The sequence below is a fragment of the Propithecus coquereli genome, unplaced genomic scaffold, assembly GCF_000956105.1.
Source record: "Propithecus coquereli isolate 6110/MARCELLA unplaced genomic scaffold, Pcoq_1.0 Scaffold299, whole genome shotgun sequence".
NCBI lineage: Eukaryota > Metazoa > Chordata > Mammalia > Primates > Indriidae > Propithecus > Propithecus coquereli.
This window is the reverse complement of record NW_012148607.1, coordinates 3,649,183-3,668,822: the sequence shown is the minus strand read 5'-3', so window position 1 is coordinate 3,668,822 and position 19,640 is coordinate 3,649,183. Positions and strand designations below refer to the sequence as shown.

General features: G+C 47.1%; 1 protein-coding gene across 3 annotated transcripts in view; it reads left to right on the top strand.

The window, feature by feature from the left end:
* The window catches only part of ST3GAL3 (ST3 beta-galactoside alpha-2,3-sialyltransferase 3), a 181,960-nt gene that overhangs the window by 145,903 nt on the left and 16,417 nt on the right, over nucleotides 1–19,640 (top strand). For all 3 annotated transcript variants that reach the window (XM_012648979.1, XM_012648981.1, XM_012648980.1), the window contains 4 exons: nucleotides 7,328–7,422; nucleotides 10,985–11,048; nucleotides 11,858–11,953; nucleotides 12,221–12,407. In XM_012648979.1, coding sequence (XP_012504433.1) covers nucleotides 7,328–7,422; nucleotides 10,985–11,048; nucleotides 11,858–11,953; nucleotides 12,221–12,407 — 442 coding nt within the window. The remainder of the gene's footprint in view (nucleotides 1–7,327; nucleotides 7,423–10,984; nucleotides 11,049–11,857; nucleotides 11,954–12,220; nucleotides 12,408–19,640) is intronic.

The following is a 19,640-nucleotide window of genomic DNA, read 5'->3' as shown; positions in this document are numbered from 1 at the left end:
GTTTAAAAAATGATGAAAAGTTCCAGAAAGTGGCTGTGGAGCTGAGCAGCTGACACAGAGTAGAGATGAAATAAGTCATCTGAGAGGCCAGAGTTTAGGACGTGGAAGTTTCTGGAAATATTGAGCAAGAATTGGGTCTGCATGGAATGTAAGACAGATGCTAAAATCGTCAATGACTGTGACAGCTTTGCTGAAAGCTCGGAGAAGGTAGACAGTAAAGGTGTGGCGCTGTGGGAGTGACTGAGATGAGGGAGTGACTGGGGACAGTTGTGGAGCTGGCAAGGATTGTTACAACTCCCAGGATCCACCACTGCCCTTTCTGGGAGTTCTAGGGCAACAAGAGAATGTGGAGTGTACCAGGTCCTTGTTCCCATCCCAAAATCTGATCTCCACCACCATGAAAGCAGGCATGTGGCCAAGGGGAGGAGGAGGAGGGTAGAGCTCAGCACAAGTTATAATGAGGGAATGATAGAGAGCTTCCTCGAATCCATGCAGCTACAATCAATGATCAAGGAGGGAAAACCAGGAAAAAATAAACATGCAAATCTCCTAAGAAAAATGAAGAAAAAACCACAGAATAGTCCTAAAACAGATAAAAGAGACTTTGTTCCTCATATGGAAACAGAAAAAATTGGACCCAATCTTTATACTAACCAAAATGGATCAGAGATTTCAATGTAAAAAATGAAAACACACAAGTACTAGAAAAGAGTATGGATGAATTTCTCTATAACCTGGGAATAAAGAAACTATCCTAAACTCAAAATCCAGAAGCAATAAGGGAAAAGATTGATAAATTTGACTACATTTAATAAACACAAACTATTATGAAATGGAAAAAGGAAACAAAGCAAGAGAAGAAAACATCATAACTCAAGTAAATAAATAAACTGTTTCAGAGGATTTATATATTTAATATATAAAGAACTTTAAAAAAGAGAGACAATAAAGACCAATATCCTATAGAAAAATGGACAAGAGATATGAATAAAATTTACAGAAAAGGAACTGCAGATGGCCCTTCCATATATGAAACAATGCTTAATTCTACTCATAATAAAAGAAATGCAAATTTAAATGACATAAGATACTATTTTTTTCCTATCGACTGGCAAAATTGAAATGTTTGACAACGTACTCTGCAGGTGAGGCTGTCTGGGAAACAGCACTTTCATACATTGCTGGTGGGTGTTGCGAAATCGTACAATCCCTGTGGAGGAGAATTTGGCAATATGGAGCAAAACTACAGATACACATTCTCCCTTTGGTCCAGCAAACCCACTTCTAGAAATCTATTCCGAAGATACATTAGCAAATAGAAAAGACATATGCCTGATGTTATTCATTGTAACCACTATTGGTGGAACCTACTTTACAAAAGCCTGGAAATAACCCAGGGGACTGATTGAATAAAGTACGGTACATAATCATAATGAAGTATTATCGAGTATGTAACTATAATGGAGTGATCACCAGGATATATTATTTAGTGGAAAAAAATCAATAGGCAGCCGGGCGCGGTGGCTCACGCTTGTAATCCTAGCACTCTGAGAGGCCGAGACGGGCAGATTGTTTGAGCTCAGGAGTTCGAAACCAGCCTGAGCAAGAGCAAGACCCCGTCTCTAGTAAAAATAGAAAGAAATTAATTGGACAACTAAAAATATATAGAAAAAATTAGCTGGGCATGGTGGCACATGCCTGTAGTCCCAGCTACTCGGGAGGCTGAGGCAGAAGGATTGCTTGAGCCCAGGAGTTTGAGGTTGCTGTGAGCTAGGCTGACGCCACGGCACTCTAGCCTGGGCAACACAGTGAGACTCTGTCTCAAAAAAAAAAAAAAAAAAATCAATAGGCAAAAGAGTATGTATGTTCCTTACATTTTTAGTGAATAAAAAAGAAATAGGAATATATATGTACACATACATATGTATTTGCTTATATCATAATAAAATAAAAACTAATAAAAATGAATGCTGTGTGGAAATGGAAGTAATAGGAGGCAGATACAGAGATGAAAGCTAGACTTTTGCAAATATATTTTTGTTTTATGAATTTAATTGTGTAACTATGCAAAGCTTTATCTCATCATAAAACAAAATAAAATTTAAATGAAGCAAAAGCACTCCCTAAAAAGCAAAAGCAAAATAAAACAAATGAACCTAACTATGTATCATTGATGAATTAAACTGAGCAGAATTATTTCAAGTGGCAAAAGCAAAATAATTTGTCTGTACTTCTAGTTGGGTACACACTAAGGCAAAAAGAACAGCAAAGAAACCTTAAATTGTTTGTTAGTAATAATACTGGTATTGTTATTCTGAAACTACTATATGTATTTTCTATATGTATATGTTAGTATAAAGCAAATATTAATAAGTAATTACATTAACGTCAGTAGAAATAAGATGTCAACTTAAGAGAAAGAGATACAAATATAAAATCAAAGTAGGTAAGTAAACAGATGGATTTTATGCTATGTGAATTCTATATCAATAAAGCTGTTAAAGAAAAAAAAGATAATTTCAAATCTTCCAATCTTAAATTTGAATTGGGAATACCAGTATAAATACATGATATGTTTTTTTCTTTAAAAAAATTATTACCCGCCAGCCCAGTGGCTCACACCTGTAATCCCAACACTCTGGGAGGCCAAGGTGGGAGGATCGCTTGAACTCAAGAGTTTGAGACCAGCCTGAATAAGAGCAAGACCCCATCTCTACTAAAAATAGAAAAATTAGCCACGCGTGATGGTGTGCACCTGTAGTCCCAGCTAACTTGGAAGGCTGAGGCAGGAGGATAGCTTGAGGCCAGGGTTTGAGGTTGCAGTGAGCCATGATGATGCCACTGCACTCTCTACCTGGGGCAACAGAGCAAGACTCTGTCTCAAAAAAAAAAGAACTCCCTAGTTTTGTCCACCTGAAAAGGCCTGGAAATGATCACTAACCCATAGCAACATGAGCATCCCTAGCCACCCAGATGGTGGTCTCTGAATACCATTTCCAGTTAAAAGGAAGAAGGGCACCTTGGGGAAATGACCAGGTGGGACCAAGAAATGTACAAGATAGAGCCAAGTTCGTTGGCTCACACCCGTAGTCCCAGCTACTTGGGAGGCTGAGGCAGGAGAATCACTTGAGCCCAGGAATTCCAGGCTACAGTGAACTATGATTGCACCACCTCCACTCCATCCTAGGAGACAGAGTAAGACCTCGTCTCTTAAAAAAAAAAAAATGAAAGAAATGTGCAAGATAAGCCTGGAACATCTTTTCATATAAGAAAACCAAGACATTATCAAAGACTACTAGGGTATGTCCAAAGGATTCAGGAGCCAGGTTGAAAGGGCTCCACTGGCCAAAGATGGGATAATCTGTGCATCAGAAAGAACAATGATTACAATAGAGTAACATGTATCAAATATGTTAAAATGTATGAATTCCTAATGATTAAAAGGGAAGAAAAGCTTCATTAATCACCTTTGGAGGATGCTAAGGAATCAGCTCATTATTCTGAAAATTGGTAAATATAGGGAGAAAATCAACCATTTATCTCATTTTTTCTGTATGACCAGTGCCTGGGGATAATCAAAGAGTTGATGACAGAAAGTTTATAGAAGTATTCTAGCATCTCCTAAAGAAAGAATGGATCTAGGCAGTGATCCTTAATGTCTGCTGCAAGCATTCTGTGCAGAGCTGCTGGGAACTTTGTAAGTTCCAGCCCAGAGTGCTTGAACCCAGTGTTCAATCTTAACATCACAGGGAACTGCCCATGCATATGTACTTCCGAGGGCACCCGGGAAGACTGTTATTAAGTCTTCTTGCCCAAAGAGTAAACCAGATCTGACCACCAGTTTACAGAGTGCAGGAGACAGAGGAACATACTGAACAATATCTGAGTGTAATCAGGAAAAATGGAATGTGGGGCACTCTACAGGACAAATAGCCCATTTTCTTTAGCAACAAATTATAAGGGAAAAAAAGAGGAAATCTATAGATTTAAAAGAAACATAGCAGTCAGCCAAATACAATGTGTGGACCATCCTTCCATTCTTACCTAAACAAACCAACTATTAGAATAAATAACAATAAGAATAACAAACATTAATAAGACAGTAGGAGAGATCTGAAAACTGATCAGATGTTTGTTGCTATTAAGAAATTATGGGCCGGGCGCGGTGGCTCACGCCTGTAATCCTAGCTCTCTGGGAGGCTGAGGCGGGTGGAGTGTTTGAGCTCAGGAGTTAGAGACCAGCCTGAGTAAGAGTGAGACCCCGTCTCTACTAAAAATAGAAAGAAATTAATCGGACAACTAAAAAAAATATATAGAAAAAATTAGCCGGGCATGGTGGCGCATGCCTGTAGTCCCAGCGACTCGGGAGGCTGAGGCGGAAGGATCGCTTGAGCCCAGGAATTTGAGGTTGCTGTGAGCTAGGCTGACGCCACAGCACTCACTCTAGCCCAGGCAACAAAGTGAGGCTGTCTCAAAAAAAAAAAAAAAAAAAAAAGAAATTATGGTTAATTTTTTAGGCATGATAATGTTTTTAAGAGGACTCATTTGGGTGTGGTTATGTTTTTAAGGTGTCCTTATCTTTTAAAAATTAAGGCTGAAATATGGATGAAATGGCATAATTTCTGAGATTTTTTAAAATATTAAATACAGAAAGTGGATGGGGTATAAAGGAAGCAAAATTAACCATAATTGAAAATTGTTGAATCTTGGGTCATGATCTTTGAGGAGAGGGGTTCACTGTACTGTTTTCTCTACTTTTGTATAGGTGAAATTTCCTATAATAAAAAGTTTAAATATATATATACTTTATATATATATATAGAGAAAGGGCTCTTTGCAAAGAGGTACACTCAACTAGCAGAAAGAAATGTTAGAGAAAAGCTGGCTCGATCTTTCAGGGAATAGAAAGAGAAGCTACAGAAAGAGCATCCAAAACATGAAGGCCCCATAAAATAAGAAGACGAAATGGGAAGTGTTTGAAAACAGATCATAAAAGCAAGAAATGAATAGGTTACACACTAGAGGCAAAGATTTTTAAGAAACTCTTATCAGGCCCATTTAATACTTTTTGCCATGATCTGTCCCAAGAACTTTTTTTGGCCATTAATAATATGGCAACTCCTGCTTTTTTGGTCATATTTTCATTTGTCCATCTTTTTACATTTCACTTTTTTGGCCAATTCATGTTGCATTATCAGCAGTTTACGGGTTTTGTTGTTTGACCCAGTCTCTGTATATTAGGAGAAAGGGAGTCTACACACAGCAGTCTACAAAATAATATGGGAAAAGGAAAATCAGTTGGATATATACCATAAGGTTGTTTCCGTACTGTTGCATTATGGATTTTTTTTTTTTTTTTTTTTTTGAGACATGGTCACACTCTACTACCTTGGCTGGAGTACAGTGGTGCCAACCTGGCTCACTGTAACCTCGAACTCCTGGGCTCAAGCATGATTATGGATATTTTTACTTTGTGTGTGTTTATCTGTATCTTTTCTAAAATCAACACATATTACAGGCTACACAAAAAAACAAGGTGTTTTTAAAAGTAAAAATTAGTATAATGAACTGCTAACCATCTGAAAAAAAGGGGGGAGGGAGAGAAAAAGGAAAAAATATGTTGAGATTATTTGGCTAGATCTTAGGAGATTTTATTAGCATATGACATCCAGTACATATTGGGAACCAGATAAAATCCTGTCCCAGCTTGACTCTGAGAAACTTCACAAAAATTTTATAAGCTCAGTCTGACAGAGAAGGAGAGGTTCTTGATGCAGGTTTAGCCAGGGACCTTGTTTCCTTCGATATAACACATAGACCATGGCCAGGATCCTCAGTGCCTCTAATAAAACATCAAATATATTAATTTACTTAGATTTTATATACTAGGCACACAAAATATGCATTACTTTTTTTTGTAGAGAGTAAGTGTGCTGCCTCAGTTGCTGGGACCCAGAAGTCCAAAGGGAGGCCGTTAGGCAGGAATGGCCTTTCAATGCTCCCAAGTGTTGACATCTTCCTAGCAAGAATGATGGGGGAGGGAGCAGGATTGAAGGTTTTCTGCTTCTTTCAAGTTCACGTCAAAATCTCTAATAATGTTAGGCCTCCGAGTGATTACTGATATTATTCCTCCTGGGAATGGTGGTAATGATGGTGTTGGTGGTGATGGGAATGAGAAATGGATGCAGTTCCAGCTTCTGGGCTTGGAGGGCCTCTCCTGCCACCTCCAGTTGTTCAGAGGGCTGATGGGGGTTGAGTTGGAAGTACAGAGACAGAGTCACTGAGGCCTAGGCCTCCACACACTCATTCTTGGCCAGAGAGGTCCTAAGCAGGCGCCTGCAGAACTCTGAGCACACAGAAGTACTGGCCATCTTTTGAGGTGCCAAGTGCCCTGAAAAGGGTCCCCAAGCCAGGGTGCCAGGTTCCATGTGAAGTTGTGTTCTTTGAGCATCTCTGAAGAGCTTAAATCCTCCTGTAGCTTTCCCTCTGTGCCTCACTTCCCTTTGCATCCCTTCCTCCCCAAGTGTGCCCCCTGCCCTGCCCAGAAAGACTGAAACTCGCCTTTTTCCTTCTCCCCAACTCAGCATCACTTCACCCTCCTTCTCTCCCCTTTTCCCTCCCATCTCTCCTCCAGGCCAAAATTAAACCTTCCCCTTCAACGTTCAATCCCTCTCCCACCCCCACAGGAACTTAGCTTTCCCTCTCTTCTTCCCTCCTCCAACAAAGGCACTCACATCTCACTGCTCTGAAACCTCCCTTCTCAGCCCTGCCTCTTAGCACTCTGCTTTTTCTATCTCTTCCCTACCAAATTTCTGTCTCCTGTAGCTTGTAACCTGCCTTGCCCTCTCACCATGAACTCTCCTTCCTCACCCTGGGTGGTCCACTTCCCAGCATTCTCTCCAAAATTATCTCCCTGCACTGGCTGTATTTTTGGATATTTTTCTGCTCAACTGGACAGTGTCTCATCTCCGTGTTCCCAAATTGCAGGAACAGTGTGGGCAGCAGTAACTATTTGATGGATGCCTGGATAAACTTGCAGAGAGCTTCCAGCTCTGAGCGTTGATCCTTGCTGAGCAAATCTCTCTCCATTCCTACAGCTGGCCACATAAAGACTGACCAGGCCTGCTCCCTCAGTCTCAGGCTCCACTGAACAAGATCTGTGAAACTCCTCAGCCAGCCACCCAGTGAACAGGCTGGGTGGGGTAGGGAGGGTATGCTGGAATGTCAGAGGTTCCAGGAGGTCCATAGCCAGGACCGACGCACAGAAGAGCCAACCAGGACTCCAGCCTGTTGCGTTCCGTGATCCTCAACAGCCTTTGTATTCCAGGTTCTCCAAGCCAGCACCCATGTTCCTGGATGACTCCTTTCGCAAGTGGGCTAGGATCCGGGAGTTTGTGCCGCCGTTTGGGATCAAAGGTCAAGGTATGTTGGGAACCCTGACCTACATTAACATCACATCCCCCAGACTGTGTCCCTATCCTTCAGGACAGGGCTATATGCTTAGAAGTCCCCGTGCTGGGGATCTACCCATCCTCCACTCTCAACAATTCCTTCTCTCCCTCTTTCCCTTTTTTCCTTTTTTCTTACTTCTTTAGTAGAATATTTACTCAGAGCCCGCCACTTGGCCAGGGGTAGGTATACAACAGTGAAGTAGACAGATTTGACTCCAGTCTAGTGGAGATACAGATACTCAGGGTGCAGGACAGTAGGACTCTGGTGAGGGTGGTACAAGAGCTGTGAGATCACAGATGGGCTGCCAAAGACACTAACACCAGAGCACTAGGTAGGATGAGGCCATCCCCCAGGAATACCCCCAGGCTCCTCCGACAGCACCTCCCGATGTTTCTCACCTCAACTTGGTCTCCCCCCAATCCTCCCCAATCCTTTCTTATCTTGGTCAAGGCTAACCTTTCTCTCTCTGAAACTCTCCCGTTCCAATGCCTTAGGGATCCACCCACACAGCTCCCTTCTCACTGAAGACTTTGCCATCTCTAATAGTTTAACAGTTCTGCCTCATTGTCAAGTTCCTGCACTATTTTATGGCAATGCCATACCCCTAGGAGTAGGCTCTTAGTGTGTGCATATCTGCATTATTATTTGATATTATTAAGATGTTCTCCATTGTGGTGGTACCAATTTACTTTATCATTAGGTATTTATGTTCATTATCTTTTATCTTCCTAACAATTCTGCAAAGTAGGAATTACTGTCTTTGTTTTAGAGATGAGAAAAGAATTTGGGCTTTAGAGTCAGACATAGAGGGATCAGATTCCCATACTGCCTCTTTACTAGCTGTGACCTTATTTCACTTACCTGTGGTTTAGTTTCTTCATCAGTTAAATGGAGAGAGGCCAGGCGCCATGGGTCACACCTGTAATCCTAGCACTCTGGGAGGCCAAGGTGGGAGGATCGCTTGAGGTCAGGATTTGAGACCAGCCTGAGCAAGAGCAAGACCCTATCTCTACTAAAAATAGAAAAAAATAGCCGGCGTGGTAGTGCACACCTATAGTGCCAGCTACTTGGGAGGCTGAGGCAGGAGGATCACTTGAGCCCAGGAGTTAAAGATTGTAGTGAGCTATGATGATGCCACTGCACTCCAGCCCAGGCAACAGAGTAAGACTCTGTCTCAAAAAAAAAAAAAAAAGATGAGAATAATACTATTGTGTAAGGTTGTAGTCAGAATTAAATAAAATAACTGTTAAAGGGGTGATGTTATTTGGCCAGGAGACTCAAGAATACCTGACTCCTCTGCTCAGCCTGCCCACCCCTCCCTGTAAAGAAGGTTGTGGCCAGCAAAACACTGTGAAACGGAGCTTTGACCTCAAACTTCCAAGGACAAATCTAATGGGTTGGATTGAACCACGTGAAGAACTCCTTTTCCCTGGGCGCAGGTAGCCAAGCAGCCCACTCTTTTCTCTGATCCCCTCTGGAGACTCTGATCATTCAGCTACCAGGGCCAGGAAAGTCCAATGTGGAGCCCATCAACCAGCAGGAGGAGAGCACCTAGTAGCATGTGCCCTTTCTGCTGAGGTTCTCCTCCTGGAAAACAAAGCCCAATTCATGTCCTTGACCTTGGTCAATTAGTAGCAATATGCTTTTCCTTAGAGGTGAAATTGGAGGTGGGAAAAGGAGGGAATCTGTAGCCATCCCTGAAGCCCACCATAAGGTGTATCTGAAGGCACTTAAAGGTTTGTTTCCTTCCCCATTGTCAGCCAGCTTCTGGAAAGGTTAGCTGTGCCTACTGCCTCATCCTTCTCACCATTTACCCCTATAGAACATCTCAACTCCCCAGCCCCGATCCAGTGACACTGTCAGTGACCCCATGAAGTCCAAAGGATACTTCTCAGTCCCTAACTTGACCTCTCAGCCGCATTGGACAGTGTCTCTGCCCCTCCTTTTAAAAATTGTGTTTGTTTTTAATTTTGAAGGCATCCTTTCTTTACATGAAATATTTCAGGCATACAAAAAAGTATAAAGAATAATATAATTAGCACTCATGTACCTTCCACTCAGCTTAAGAAATAAAACAGGAGATACGATTAAAGCCTATGTGTAGCCCTTCCCACTCCATCCTCCTTCCCCAGGAGGCCCTTATCCTGGTTTTGCTGTTAGCACTCCTCTGCCTTGTTTATATGTTTTTACTACATATTTATATATCCCTTAAAAATATGGTGTTGCTTTTTCATGTTCTTAAATTTTATAAATATTGTCATTGTATGTACATATGTGTGTGTGTAGCTGATTTTTTTTTTTTTTTGCTTATGATTTTGAGATTTATCTGTATTGGTACATATAGCTCTGTCTAGGTCACTGACTTTTTTTTAACTGCTGTATAGTATTCTGTGAACCACATTTTATCTGTTTTCCTTTGGTAGACATTTAGGTTGCCTCCAACGTTTTGCCATTACAAACAATTCTGCAGTGAACATTCTTGTACAAGTCTGCTTGAACAACTGTGTGAGTTTTTCAATGCCATACCCCTAAGAGTATAGTTGTAGGCTCTTAGTGTATGCACATCTACATTATTATTTGATATTATTAAGATGTTCTCCATTGTGGTGGTACCAATTTACTTTATCATTAGGTATTTATGTTCATTATCTTTTATCTTCCTAACAATTCTACAAAGTAGGAATTACCATCTTTGTTTTAGAGATGAGGAAACTAAAGCTCAAAGAAAGTGATTTATATAAGGTCACAGGATTTGACTCCAAAGCCAATTCCCCTATTAAACATTATATAGTATAATATAATGCTCTCATTATGCCAGAGTTTGAAAGGAGAACAGTCATTATTGCCAAAGCAGAGAGAGGCCAAGAAGATGAGATCTGAATAGGGCACAAGATCTGAGAGCACAGAGGTCACGGGCGTCCTTGCTGAGAGCAGCCTGAGTGCAGTGCAGGTGGGCAGATGCTGGCAAGAGCAGCATTAGAAATTAGCGATGTAAAAGGGGGAAGTGAGGGGAAGGCAGTATCAGAAAATGAGACAGGTGGTCTGCCAGGGTGAGCTGTTCAGGCATTGGTTGTCTCCTCATTTGTTTCCTGGTGTCTGCTTGGTGAGGACACAGGTAAGCACAAGGCCTCTAGCTCTGATCAGGTACTCCTGTTTCGGGGAAGACATACGCTTCAGCTTCCAGCCAAGGCTGTGGCCTGGGGGTGCATGTCCTGGGGCCTGACTACAGAGCCTCAGAAAACCAGATGGGTCTCCCAGGGAAGGTGAAGCAGCCCTGGGAAAGAACGTGCATCCCAGCATGAGGGCCTGGCTCCCGGCAGAGATATGCCTGCCTGTTTTCCTGCCTTCATCTCCTTTTTTAGGGAGAAAATTAGGGCAGTGGCCCAGCCTGACCTTGTGTCCAGAGCTCCCTCTCCCCACTTCCACCTTCACTCTAGCCCCAAGAACTTGTGCCTTCAAGTAGGATTATCAGCAAACATTTTTATGGAAACTTAAGTGACCCTCTAACAGGAACTCCCTCCTCTGTCCACAGACAATCTGATCAAAGCCATCTTGTCAGTCACCAAAGAGTACCACCTGACCCCTGCCTTGGACAGGTGAGCCACTCACTGCCTAGCCTCCTGCCCCTGGTTGCCTGACATATGCAGAAGTTCAAGGCCACCTGGCCATTCCCTGATACGGGCAGGTTTTCCAATATGTCCACACAGGCACATACAGTGCACATCTGGGGTGGGCGGAGCAGATAAGTGGGACCACCCCACTGGACTTGCATCCCTGTGGGCTGTCAGCATTTGGCAGGACATCCCAGTGCTCAGACATCAGAGCTTTGAGGGAAGACACTGGGCCTGAGATCAGCCCAGCAATGGGACTTAGGTCTGGGTGGTGGGGGCAGGTGATGGGGGCAGGGCTATATCCAGGAGGTTGGGCCAGGAAAAGCAAAGTGCGTAGGCTCCCTGGTGGCTGCTGAGAGCCTGGGGCTTCTGAGTTGAGAATAAGCCAAGCTTTGAGTCCTGGAGCCTCCATTCCTGTTCCCTTGTTCTTGCTTTCCTGGCTTAGCCTCAAGCTCAGACCACTGCCTAAACCCCACTGACCCTTGGGGAACCTTCACCCTAGAAATGCTGCCTTACCAGAGCCCCCTCCTCACCACTCAGGGCTGGGACCCAAGCCTTCCCACACCCCTGTTTTCCTGGGGAAATATCAGGGACTAGGGATGCCAGAGAGTCCCAGGGCCCAGCTACCCACAGTGTGGCTCTGGCTTCCTCTCAGAAATGCTACCAGAAGCCCATGGGTCTTCTTCCTGTCTCCCAGCCTGGTCCTGGCCAAGGGCATGGCGTCAGGGGCCAAAGGGGCAGGGGAGGAGACCGGCAGGCAGCCCCCAACAGAGTCTCCGTCTCTCTCCCTTCAGCCTCCGCTGCCGCCGCTGCATCATCGTGGGCAATGGAGGTGTCCTCGCCAACAAGTCTCTGGGGTCACGGATTGATGACTATGACATTGTGGTCAGGTGAGCTCCCCAAAACAGAACCTTGGGCACCAGAGTGTCCTGGCCCAAACCCTGATCCTGAGCCCGTTGAGGACTGTCTGTCCATCTGGCCAGCTGGGCTGGAGGTAAACAGAAGCCTCAAGAACCCTGGGTTGGAGGGCTTTGGGACAACTAGGTGGCACCAGGTGACCTAGGCTCCCCATTCTCTACACCTGGGGTATTCTGGGGTCTTGGTGCCTCCCAAAACCCCGGCCCCAGGCAGGCTCTGACGGGGCATGCTCTCTGCAGACTGAACTCAGCACCAGTGAAAGGCTTTGAGAAAGACGTGGGCAGCAAAACAACACTGCGCATCACCTACCCCGAGGGCGCCATGCAGCGGCCTGAGCAATACGAGCGAGACTCTCTCTTTGTCCTCGCTGGCTTCAAGTGGCAGGACTTCAAGTGGTTGAAGTACATCGTCTACAAGGAGAGAGTGGTGAGCTCCCCGGCACCAACTCCTTCCCTTCCTGCTCTGGCCTTCTCCAACTCCCAGCCAGTCTCTCCCCCTTAAACCAGCAAAGAAGAAGTAGGAACCTTCAAAAGAAGCATTAATGACCCAAAGCTGAAAGATACCAAACAAAGCAAGGGGCAGAGAGGCCAGGAGATGCCAGGGTCACTGGCCAGTCTCCTGGAGCTAATATGCCTGATGTCTTCCACCTGCCTCCGGGTACCCAGGTGCAGGTCCTTTCTCAGCCTTCTTACCAGACCCAACAACCCTTCCCTGGGCCAGGGGCCCTTCACTGTCCTTAGATCCCCAGGGAAGGGAAGCTGTCTGTAAGGCCAGGCTCAGTGTCACTCCTGATCTTCAAACTCTCCAGCCCTGACCTTGTAGCTGCCTCTCTGACCCCCTCTTATCCCCTGTGAGGTCTCTCTGACTCTGGTCTTATGGGTCCTGGCCTCTTTCTCAGCTGGGGTAGGAAGGCCTTACTGGGGCCCTGGAACCCACCATTCTGCAGGAGCAGCAAATTGCTCAACTTGAGCATGCCAGCTCCCAAATTCATAAGTCCTGGCCTCTCGCCACTTTGTATTTTTACCACTGACCTGTAGCTGGGTCCCCAACCTGCCATTGAGTCTGGTTCTTCTACCCTTTAGGAATGATCAGATTCTCTACTTACTGTTCTAGGCAGTCAAGGGTCTGGGTCCATCTCTTTAGGGAGCTTACGTGGCAGAGTGGAGTGAGACTGCTTTTTAGTAGACCACCCACTGAATCCCCTCCTGAGACCTATTTCCAGTTCTGGGCCTACAGGGACACCCGCCAACTTATCCAGGTCCATCCCCACCCCTCTCCTCAACCAGCTGTCACGAGCAACCCCAGGGGAAGGGTACTGCCGAGCTCAGGCCATTCATCTTCCCATACCCAAGCCTCTTACCAGAGGAGGAGGATGACAGACGGCCCTCTGCCTACAGTAAGGAGCTGGTTCTTTCTGGAGATTGAGGGAGGAGTTGGGGGCTGGAACAGGTTACTGTGGGGGTCTCAGTGCAATTTGGTTTAACTCCACAGCTCTTTACCAAGCAAGGCCAAGTGCAGGCAGTGTCAAGTAGGTAGCAAGCAAGAGAGAAGACAGAAGTCAGGTCCATAAATTCAGGTAGGTGGGACAGTGGGGAAGGGGAGCCCGTCTCAGAACCAGGTGAATGAGGCAGCTGGGCTCCACTGGGTCCAGTCCTGCTCCCGAAAGAGAAGGAAAAGGCCAGGCAACAAAGTGAGCGTTTGGCTCCAGCCAGCCCCAGCTTCAAGCAGGCCCACTGCCCATGCAAACTAGGCAGCGAATGGGGCTGGGGGAACACCCTGCTGTTTTCAGAACCCTGGGGTCTGAGACACTAGCGTCCTCAGATCCCTTCTCTTTGCCTTGAGGGCAATAGAATTAGGGTCACAGATAGGCACTCTTAAGGGAGAAATGGGAGGAAATTGGGTCTGCCTTGGTGAACCCCAGCAAGCTTGGGGGCTGCTTGCTGACTATGGCCTTCTGCCCATCTGCCCACCTCCTCCTGACACATCCTTCGCTCTGCCCATGGACACCTGTCAAAGCCTCCCTCAGAGCAGGAGCTCCCAGCGGCAGGGCCTGATCCCATTGGTTTTTACTCTTCAGCGCCCAGTCCCCATAAATGATCTGGAACTGGCCCAAACACCAGCTCTTGCTTCCCACTGGGCACACTGGGAAAAGCCAGGCAGTCCAAATAAGGCCAGGCCAGGGGGGTGGGTCAGAGCCAGCCAGGTGGGTGTTATCCCATGTTCTTTCGAAGAACACCACGGTCAGTTAATTTAAGGCTCTTACTATTTATCCAAGGGAGTAAGGAAAGAAAGAAGAAAAGGAAAGAAGCCAACTAGAGTCAGAGGACTCACTATACTCAGGCCACTCAGGAAGCAGACAGCAGGGCCTCACTTTTCCCAGGACAACTGAAGAGTCTCTGCCTGGCCTGGCCTTGGCAGCAGGCAGATCTGAGGTACCAGAGAGTGGGATGAGGAAGTGTGGGGTGTGCACAGGCACACACTCACCTTGCTGATGTTTGTGTGCATCCTGGCCCTGTACGGGGATCCAGGGCCAGCCTTGTGTTGGTGAGGACTCCTTCCCAGCGTGGGTGGGGGCAAGGGGAGAGAGGAGTCCTTTGAAGTGCTGTAGGCCTTCCCTGGCTCCAAAGTCAAAGTCAAAAGCCTGTAGAGTGAGCTGCCAGAGGGATGCCAGTGATGCCCTTGGCCTCACCTCCCCCAGAGGGGACCGGCCCAGGCCCTGTGGCTGTCTCAGGGCCTCTTCTCTAGTGCCCAAGGCTAATGCACTCGCAGCACCTCTCCCATGCTCTCTTTCCCTCCTCTGGCGTCTGAGACCCAGGTAAGTGAGAGAGGCTGCTTCTCCAGGTCCTGCCACAGGCTTGTCCTGCTCCTGCCATGGTGTTTCTAACCGTGCAGCCTCGGGGCTGCTGGAGAGCTACCTACACCTGTCTGGAGCCTCACCTGCAGAATTCTGGCAGGAGGCAACTCTGTGTTCTGGAGCCAAGCCCTGGCTGGGCAGGGCTGGTATTAGGCCGAAGTCACGGCTGCTGCCTGCCGCTTGCTGTGTGAGCAGTCACAGCGTGTAACTTTCTAGTAGCCAAGAGTCCTGATGGGACATGGGAAGGTGGGATATGTAGGAAAGGAAAACCAAACAACCTGTGCCAGGGCTGGCCATACTTTCTTCCTCCACCTGAGACCTCTCCTCTTCACCGTTTGTGGCCATTTGGTTCCAATTCACTGGACAGTAGCACCGATAACTCCAAACAAGTTACAAAAACGCCCTTTATCTCCCAGATCCCAAGAGCCTTAACCAAGCCAGCAAGTAGAGGTAGGAGCACCCAGCAGGCTGCGCTCAGGGCAGCTCAGAAGAGCACCAGTGGATGGGCGGGAGGAACACTGAGGTTGGGAGGGAGAGTGGAGCCAGGGCCGTGGGGTCCAGCTGTATGTAAGACCTTGGTAGGAGGAGGCAGCAGCCTCCAGCTTACATGCGAGTCCTCTGAGAGGGGCCTCTGCAGCAGTGCCCTGCACTTGCTCGTGTACCAGGCGTTAGTGAGATTCCTCTGTGCAGGCGCTGTGCTGGCCCCTGGGAATACAAAGAGGCGTGAAGCGCTGCTCCTGACCTGAAGTAGCTCACAGTCTAGCAGGAGAGACGGTTCCAAAACTTGAGTGCAGCGTGGTAGGTGCTACGGTGGGGAGAGGCCTAAAGCAGCCCTGGGGACAAGAGAAGGCCTCCTGGAGGAATCATTCCTGAGCTGGAGTGAGTCAGGGGGACAGTGTTACAAGCATGTGCAGAGGCCGAGAGACCACGCTGCCTTCTGTGTGGACAGAGCATGGCACATGAAGGTGATGTGTCAGGGTGTGCTGCCTAATGTCTCAGACGCTGCGGCCTGTGCATTCTCCTCTTGGTGCTGGATGAAGGATGGAGACATCTCATCCTCTTGCCGCCTCCTCCTCACTTCCGAACCTGGAAGGCTGGCCTCATTGCTGAGCAGCCTCGGACAGGACACAGATTCAGCAAGCAGGCCAAGGCTGGCTGGGTTGGTTGGGTGTGGCTCCCGCCCAGCAGGGAAAGGGGAGAACAGAAGGGTCAGCGAGGGAGCCGTTGGCCTTTGGGCAATCTTGACCTTCTAGCTACAGTTTAGTAAGTCCCTGGGGAGGGAGGGAGGAAGGGCGGAATCTAAGAGGCCAGCCAGGGCCCCACATTCATGCACAAGGGGACCGGGTCCCTGAATTGGGGAGTGACAACACAGTTTAAGAGGGGAAAATGGCCTAGGCCTTGGAGTTACACAGACTTGAGTTTAAATTCAGACTCTATCATTATTGGCGGGGTTATCTCATGCAAATTACCTCGCCCCCTTAGCATGAGTCTCATCTGTACAGTAGATGAGTAGTACTATGCATTTTTCAGCATCATTCTAACAAGTTAGAAGAAATGGAGAAGCACCTAGCACAAAGAACTTAAGTTCTCAGTCTATGGCAATTATTAATGTTATTTGTTATTTTTTTATTGGTGGTGGTGCTGATTTTAGAAAAGCCCACTTGCACTGGGGAGTGAACCATTTTTCTGTCTAGGCTGTAGGACTTGGCCTAGGAGGTGACCCAGAAGCAGGTGTCAGAGGCCAGGCCTAGAGGAGGGAGAGACAAGGAGGCTCCCAGTGAAAAGCAGCAGGTGGGCTAATAGCTGGGAAGTCCCCAGGGAAAACAGGGCCACAGGGTCCCCAAATATGAGGCCTTATTGGACCAGGCCCGAGATGGGAATTGAATGTCCATCTGCACCTAAACCTATACTCTGTTCAGGCCTGAGAGGGATGCAGAGCCTTTGGATGGACTCTGCCCAGAAGGAGCCCGGCAGCTCACCTCTGGGGAGACTCAGTGCAGGCCTCCTGCCTCTGAGCCAGCCGTCGTGGTCCCCACTGCGCAGTCTCCTCGCCATGCCCAAGACCAGCTCTCCTAGGATCCCGTTTCCTTTGCAGCCGTCGACAGCAGACGTAGTTCCTTCTCCCTGTGAGCACCAGGAAGACCTCATGCTCACCCCACGTTACTGCATCCTAACCTAACCTCCATCACTGTCATTTGTGACCTCTTGGTTGCTGTGTCTCATAATTACCATCACTGTCATTCTCCTCTTCCTGTTCCTGTTCCTGCCTCTCTTCCTCCTCTTCCTGTTCCTCTTCTTGCTTTTCATTCTCTTCTTCCTTTGCCTTCCATTGTCATCGTCAACATCATCATCATCACAGCTGCCACTTATTAAGCTCTTCAGTTTACCAGCTTTCCTGGAAGTCCTTCATTCAGTTGTCATAATGACCCTGCTAGATGGGTACTATTGTTGTTCCCATTTTAGGGGTTAAGAAACCGTGGCACAGAGAGGATGAGTTACTTGCTTAAGGTCACACAACTAGTTAAGTGGTAGAGCTGAATTCACACCCAGATCTGACTGCCCCAGGGATCTTCCTAAGAAATGACTCTGACCACATACCTTCCTGCTTAGAATCCTCCACTGACCAGCTCCTGCCTGCCGTGGCCTATGGAATGAGAAGAGCTGCTGTTTACTGAGCTCCTCTCCATGCCAGGCCCTGAGCTCCATGATTTACTTGCATTATCTCCATCTACCATCCCAGCAGCAGTAGTAAGTGGTAGAGCCACATTTTGGACCAAAGGTGTCTCACTTGAACCATCACACTATGACACCTCTCAGTCATTCATTCAGCAAATCCAAATCAATCACCAAAATCACATGGAGTCCTGTGCCTCAAACACTGTCCAACTCCCTTAACAACTCCCTCTCCCAGTGCTTTTCTCCCTTTCTCTGCATCCAGCCAGTCCAGTACCAAGGGTTGCATGTTACCCACGGCGAGAGAAATTACAGCTGAAGCCGTAACACCTGGTGGTGGTACCTTACTAACATGTTGGTGCTGCTTCCAGTTCCCCTGTCTTGTCCCTGGTCATTGATCTCAGAACTCTACCCTCACCATCCTCAGTTCTGCTGTACCTCCATCCCTGTTCCAAGCAGAAATCTCATGTCCAGCTACACAGGGAGGATAAAGGTCATCATCACCGAAGAGCTCAGCTTCCCAGCCACCAGTCACAAAGTAGCTGCATCCGCACCTGTCCCTACTCCCCTGCTCCACCGTCCCTCCTGTGTCTCTCCTCTTGTGGGTCACTTCTCTCCTGTGCTCTGGATGCTGTCTCCTCTCACCTTCTCAGGAGCCGCCTTTGTTTGTTTGTCTCCCTTCTCACCTCTTCACTGGATCCTTCTCTCACATCTATACATTTGTTTGGGTTTCTCTCACCTTAAAAATAAAAGCCCTTGGCTGGGTACAGCGGTTCACACCTGTAATCCCAACACTCTGGGAGGCTGAGGCAGGAGAATTGTTTGAGCTCAGGAGTTCCAAACCAGGCTGAGCAAGAGCAAGACCTCGTCTCTACCAAAAATAGAAAAAATTAGCCAGGTGTGGTGCACATCTGTAGTCCTGGCTACTCGGGAGGCTGAGGCAGGAGGATCGCTTGAGCCCAGGAGTCTGAGGTTGCAGTGAGCTGTAATGATGCCACTGCACTCTAGCCTGGGTGACAGAGACTTTGTCTTAAAAATAAATAAAAGGTCTCTCTTTAGCTCATGTTCACTCACTCCTTCCCTTCTCTTTCAAGTTTTTGGGAAGAGTCATCACCTGTCCTAGCATCTCCGTGTTTCCTCTTCTGTTTCTCAGCTTTTCCAGCCTGGCTTCCAAACCCATCCCTCTACTGGTAGTCACCCTCTATTTCTAAATTCAATGGACTCAACCTCTGCCCTTCTTTTAAAGGAATAACTTCTCAGCAAATATCCAGTGAAATTTACTGTGTACCAGACCATGCTGTTCTAGGGATAGTCCCTGATTCTTACAAGTTCATAGCTAAAAGCCTAGGAAGCATCCTTGATTCCACCATCTCCCTTGCATTTCCTATTCAACCATTCAGTCTCCAACTCCTTGAGGATCCCTTCTAAAAATGTCTGTCTGGGCATTGTGGTGTGTCCCTGTAGTCCCAGCTACTCAGGAGGCTGAGGCAGGAGAATTGCTTAAGCCCAGGAGTTCAAGGCTGCAGATTGCCTATGAATAGCCACTGCACTCCAGCTTGGACAACTCTAAAAAAAAAATGTCTGGCATGGGTCATTTCAACAGCTTCCTTCCTCCCTGCCTCCAGTCAGTTCTCCCTCCACCCATTCCCACATCTGTATTCCAAGGAACCCTCCTAAAGTGTCTCCTGGTAGCTTCATTGTCCTGCTTCATGGTTCCTCCTTGCTTAGATCCAGTAGTCGTCAAAATTCCTTCTCATACCAGCAGCATCAATATCACCTGGCAGCTTGTCCAAAATGCGTTTGGTAGGGGAGGGGGCCTTAGATGTTATGAATGAGAGACTGAGGGGGTGGTCCCAGCAGTCTGTTTTAATAAGCCCCCCCGGGTGATTCAGACACAGGCTCAAGTGTGAGAACCACTGGCCTATAGGATAAAATTCAAACTCTGTAGCACAGCACTCCACAGTCTGGCCCCTTCCATGCCCTCCCTTGTCCTTGCCACTCTTTCTTGCACCCAACATGTGCTCTCCACTCTGGATGTACCAAAATATGCATCCTGTTTCACACCTCGGTGTTCTGCCTACTCCCCTCCCCAAGGCCGTGGGAGATGCTCCTCTTCCTATAAGCCTCAGAGG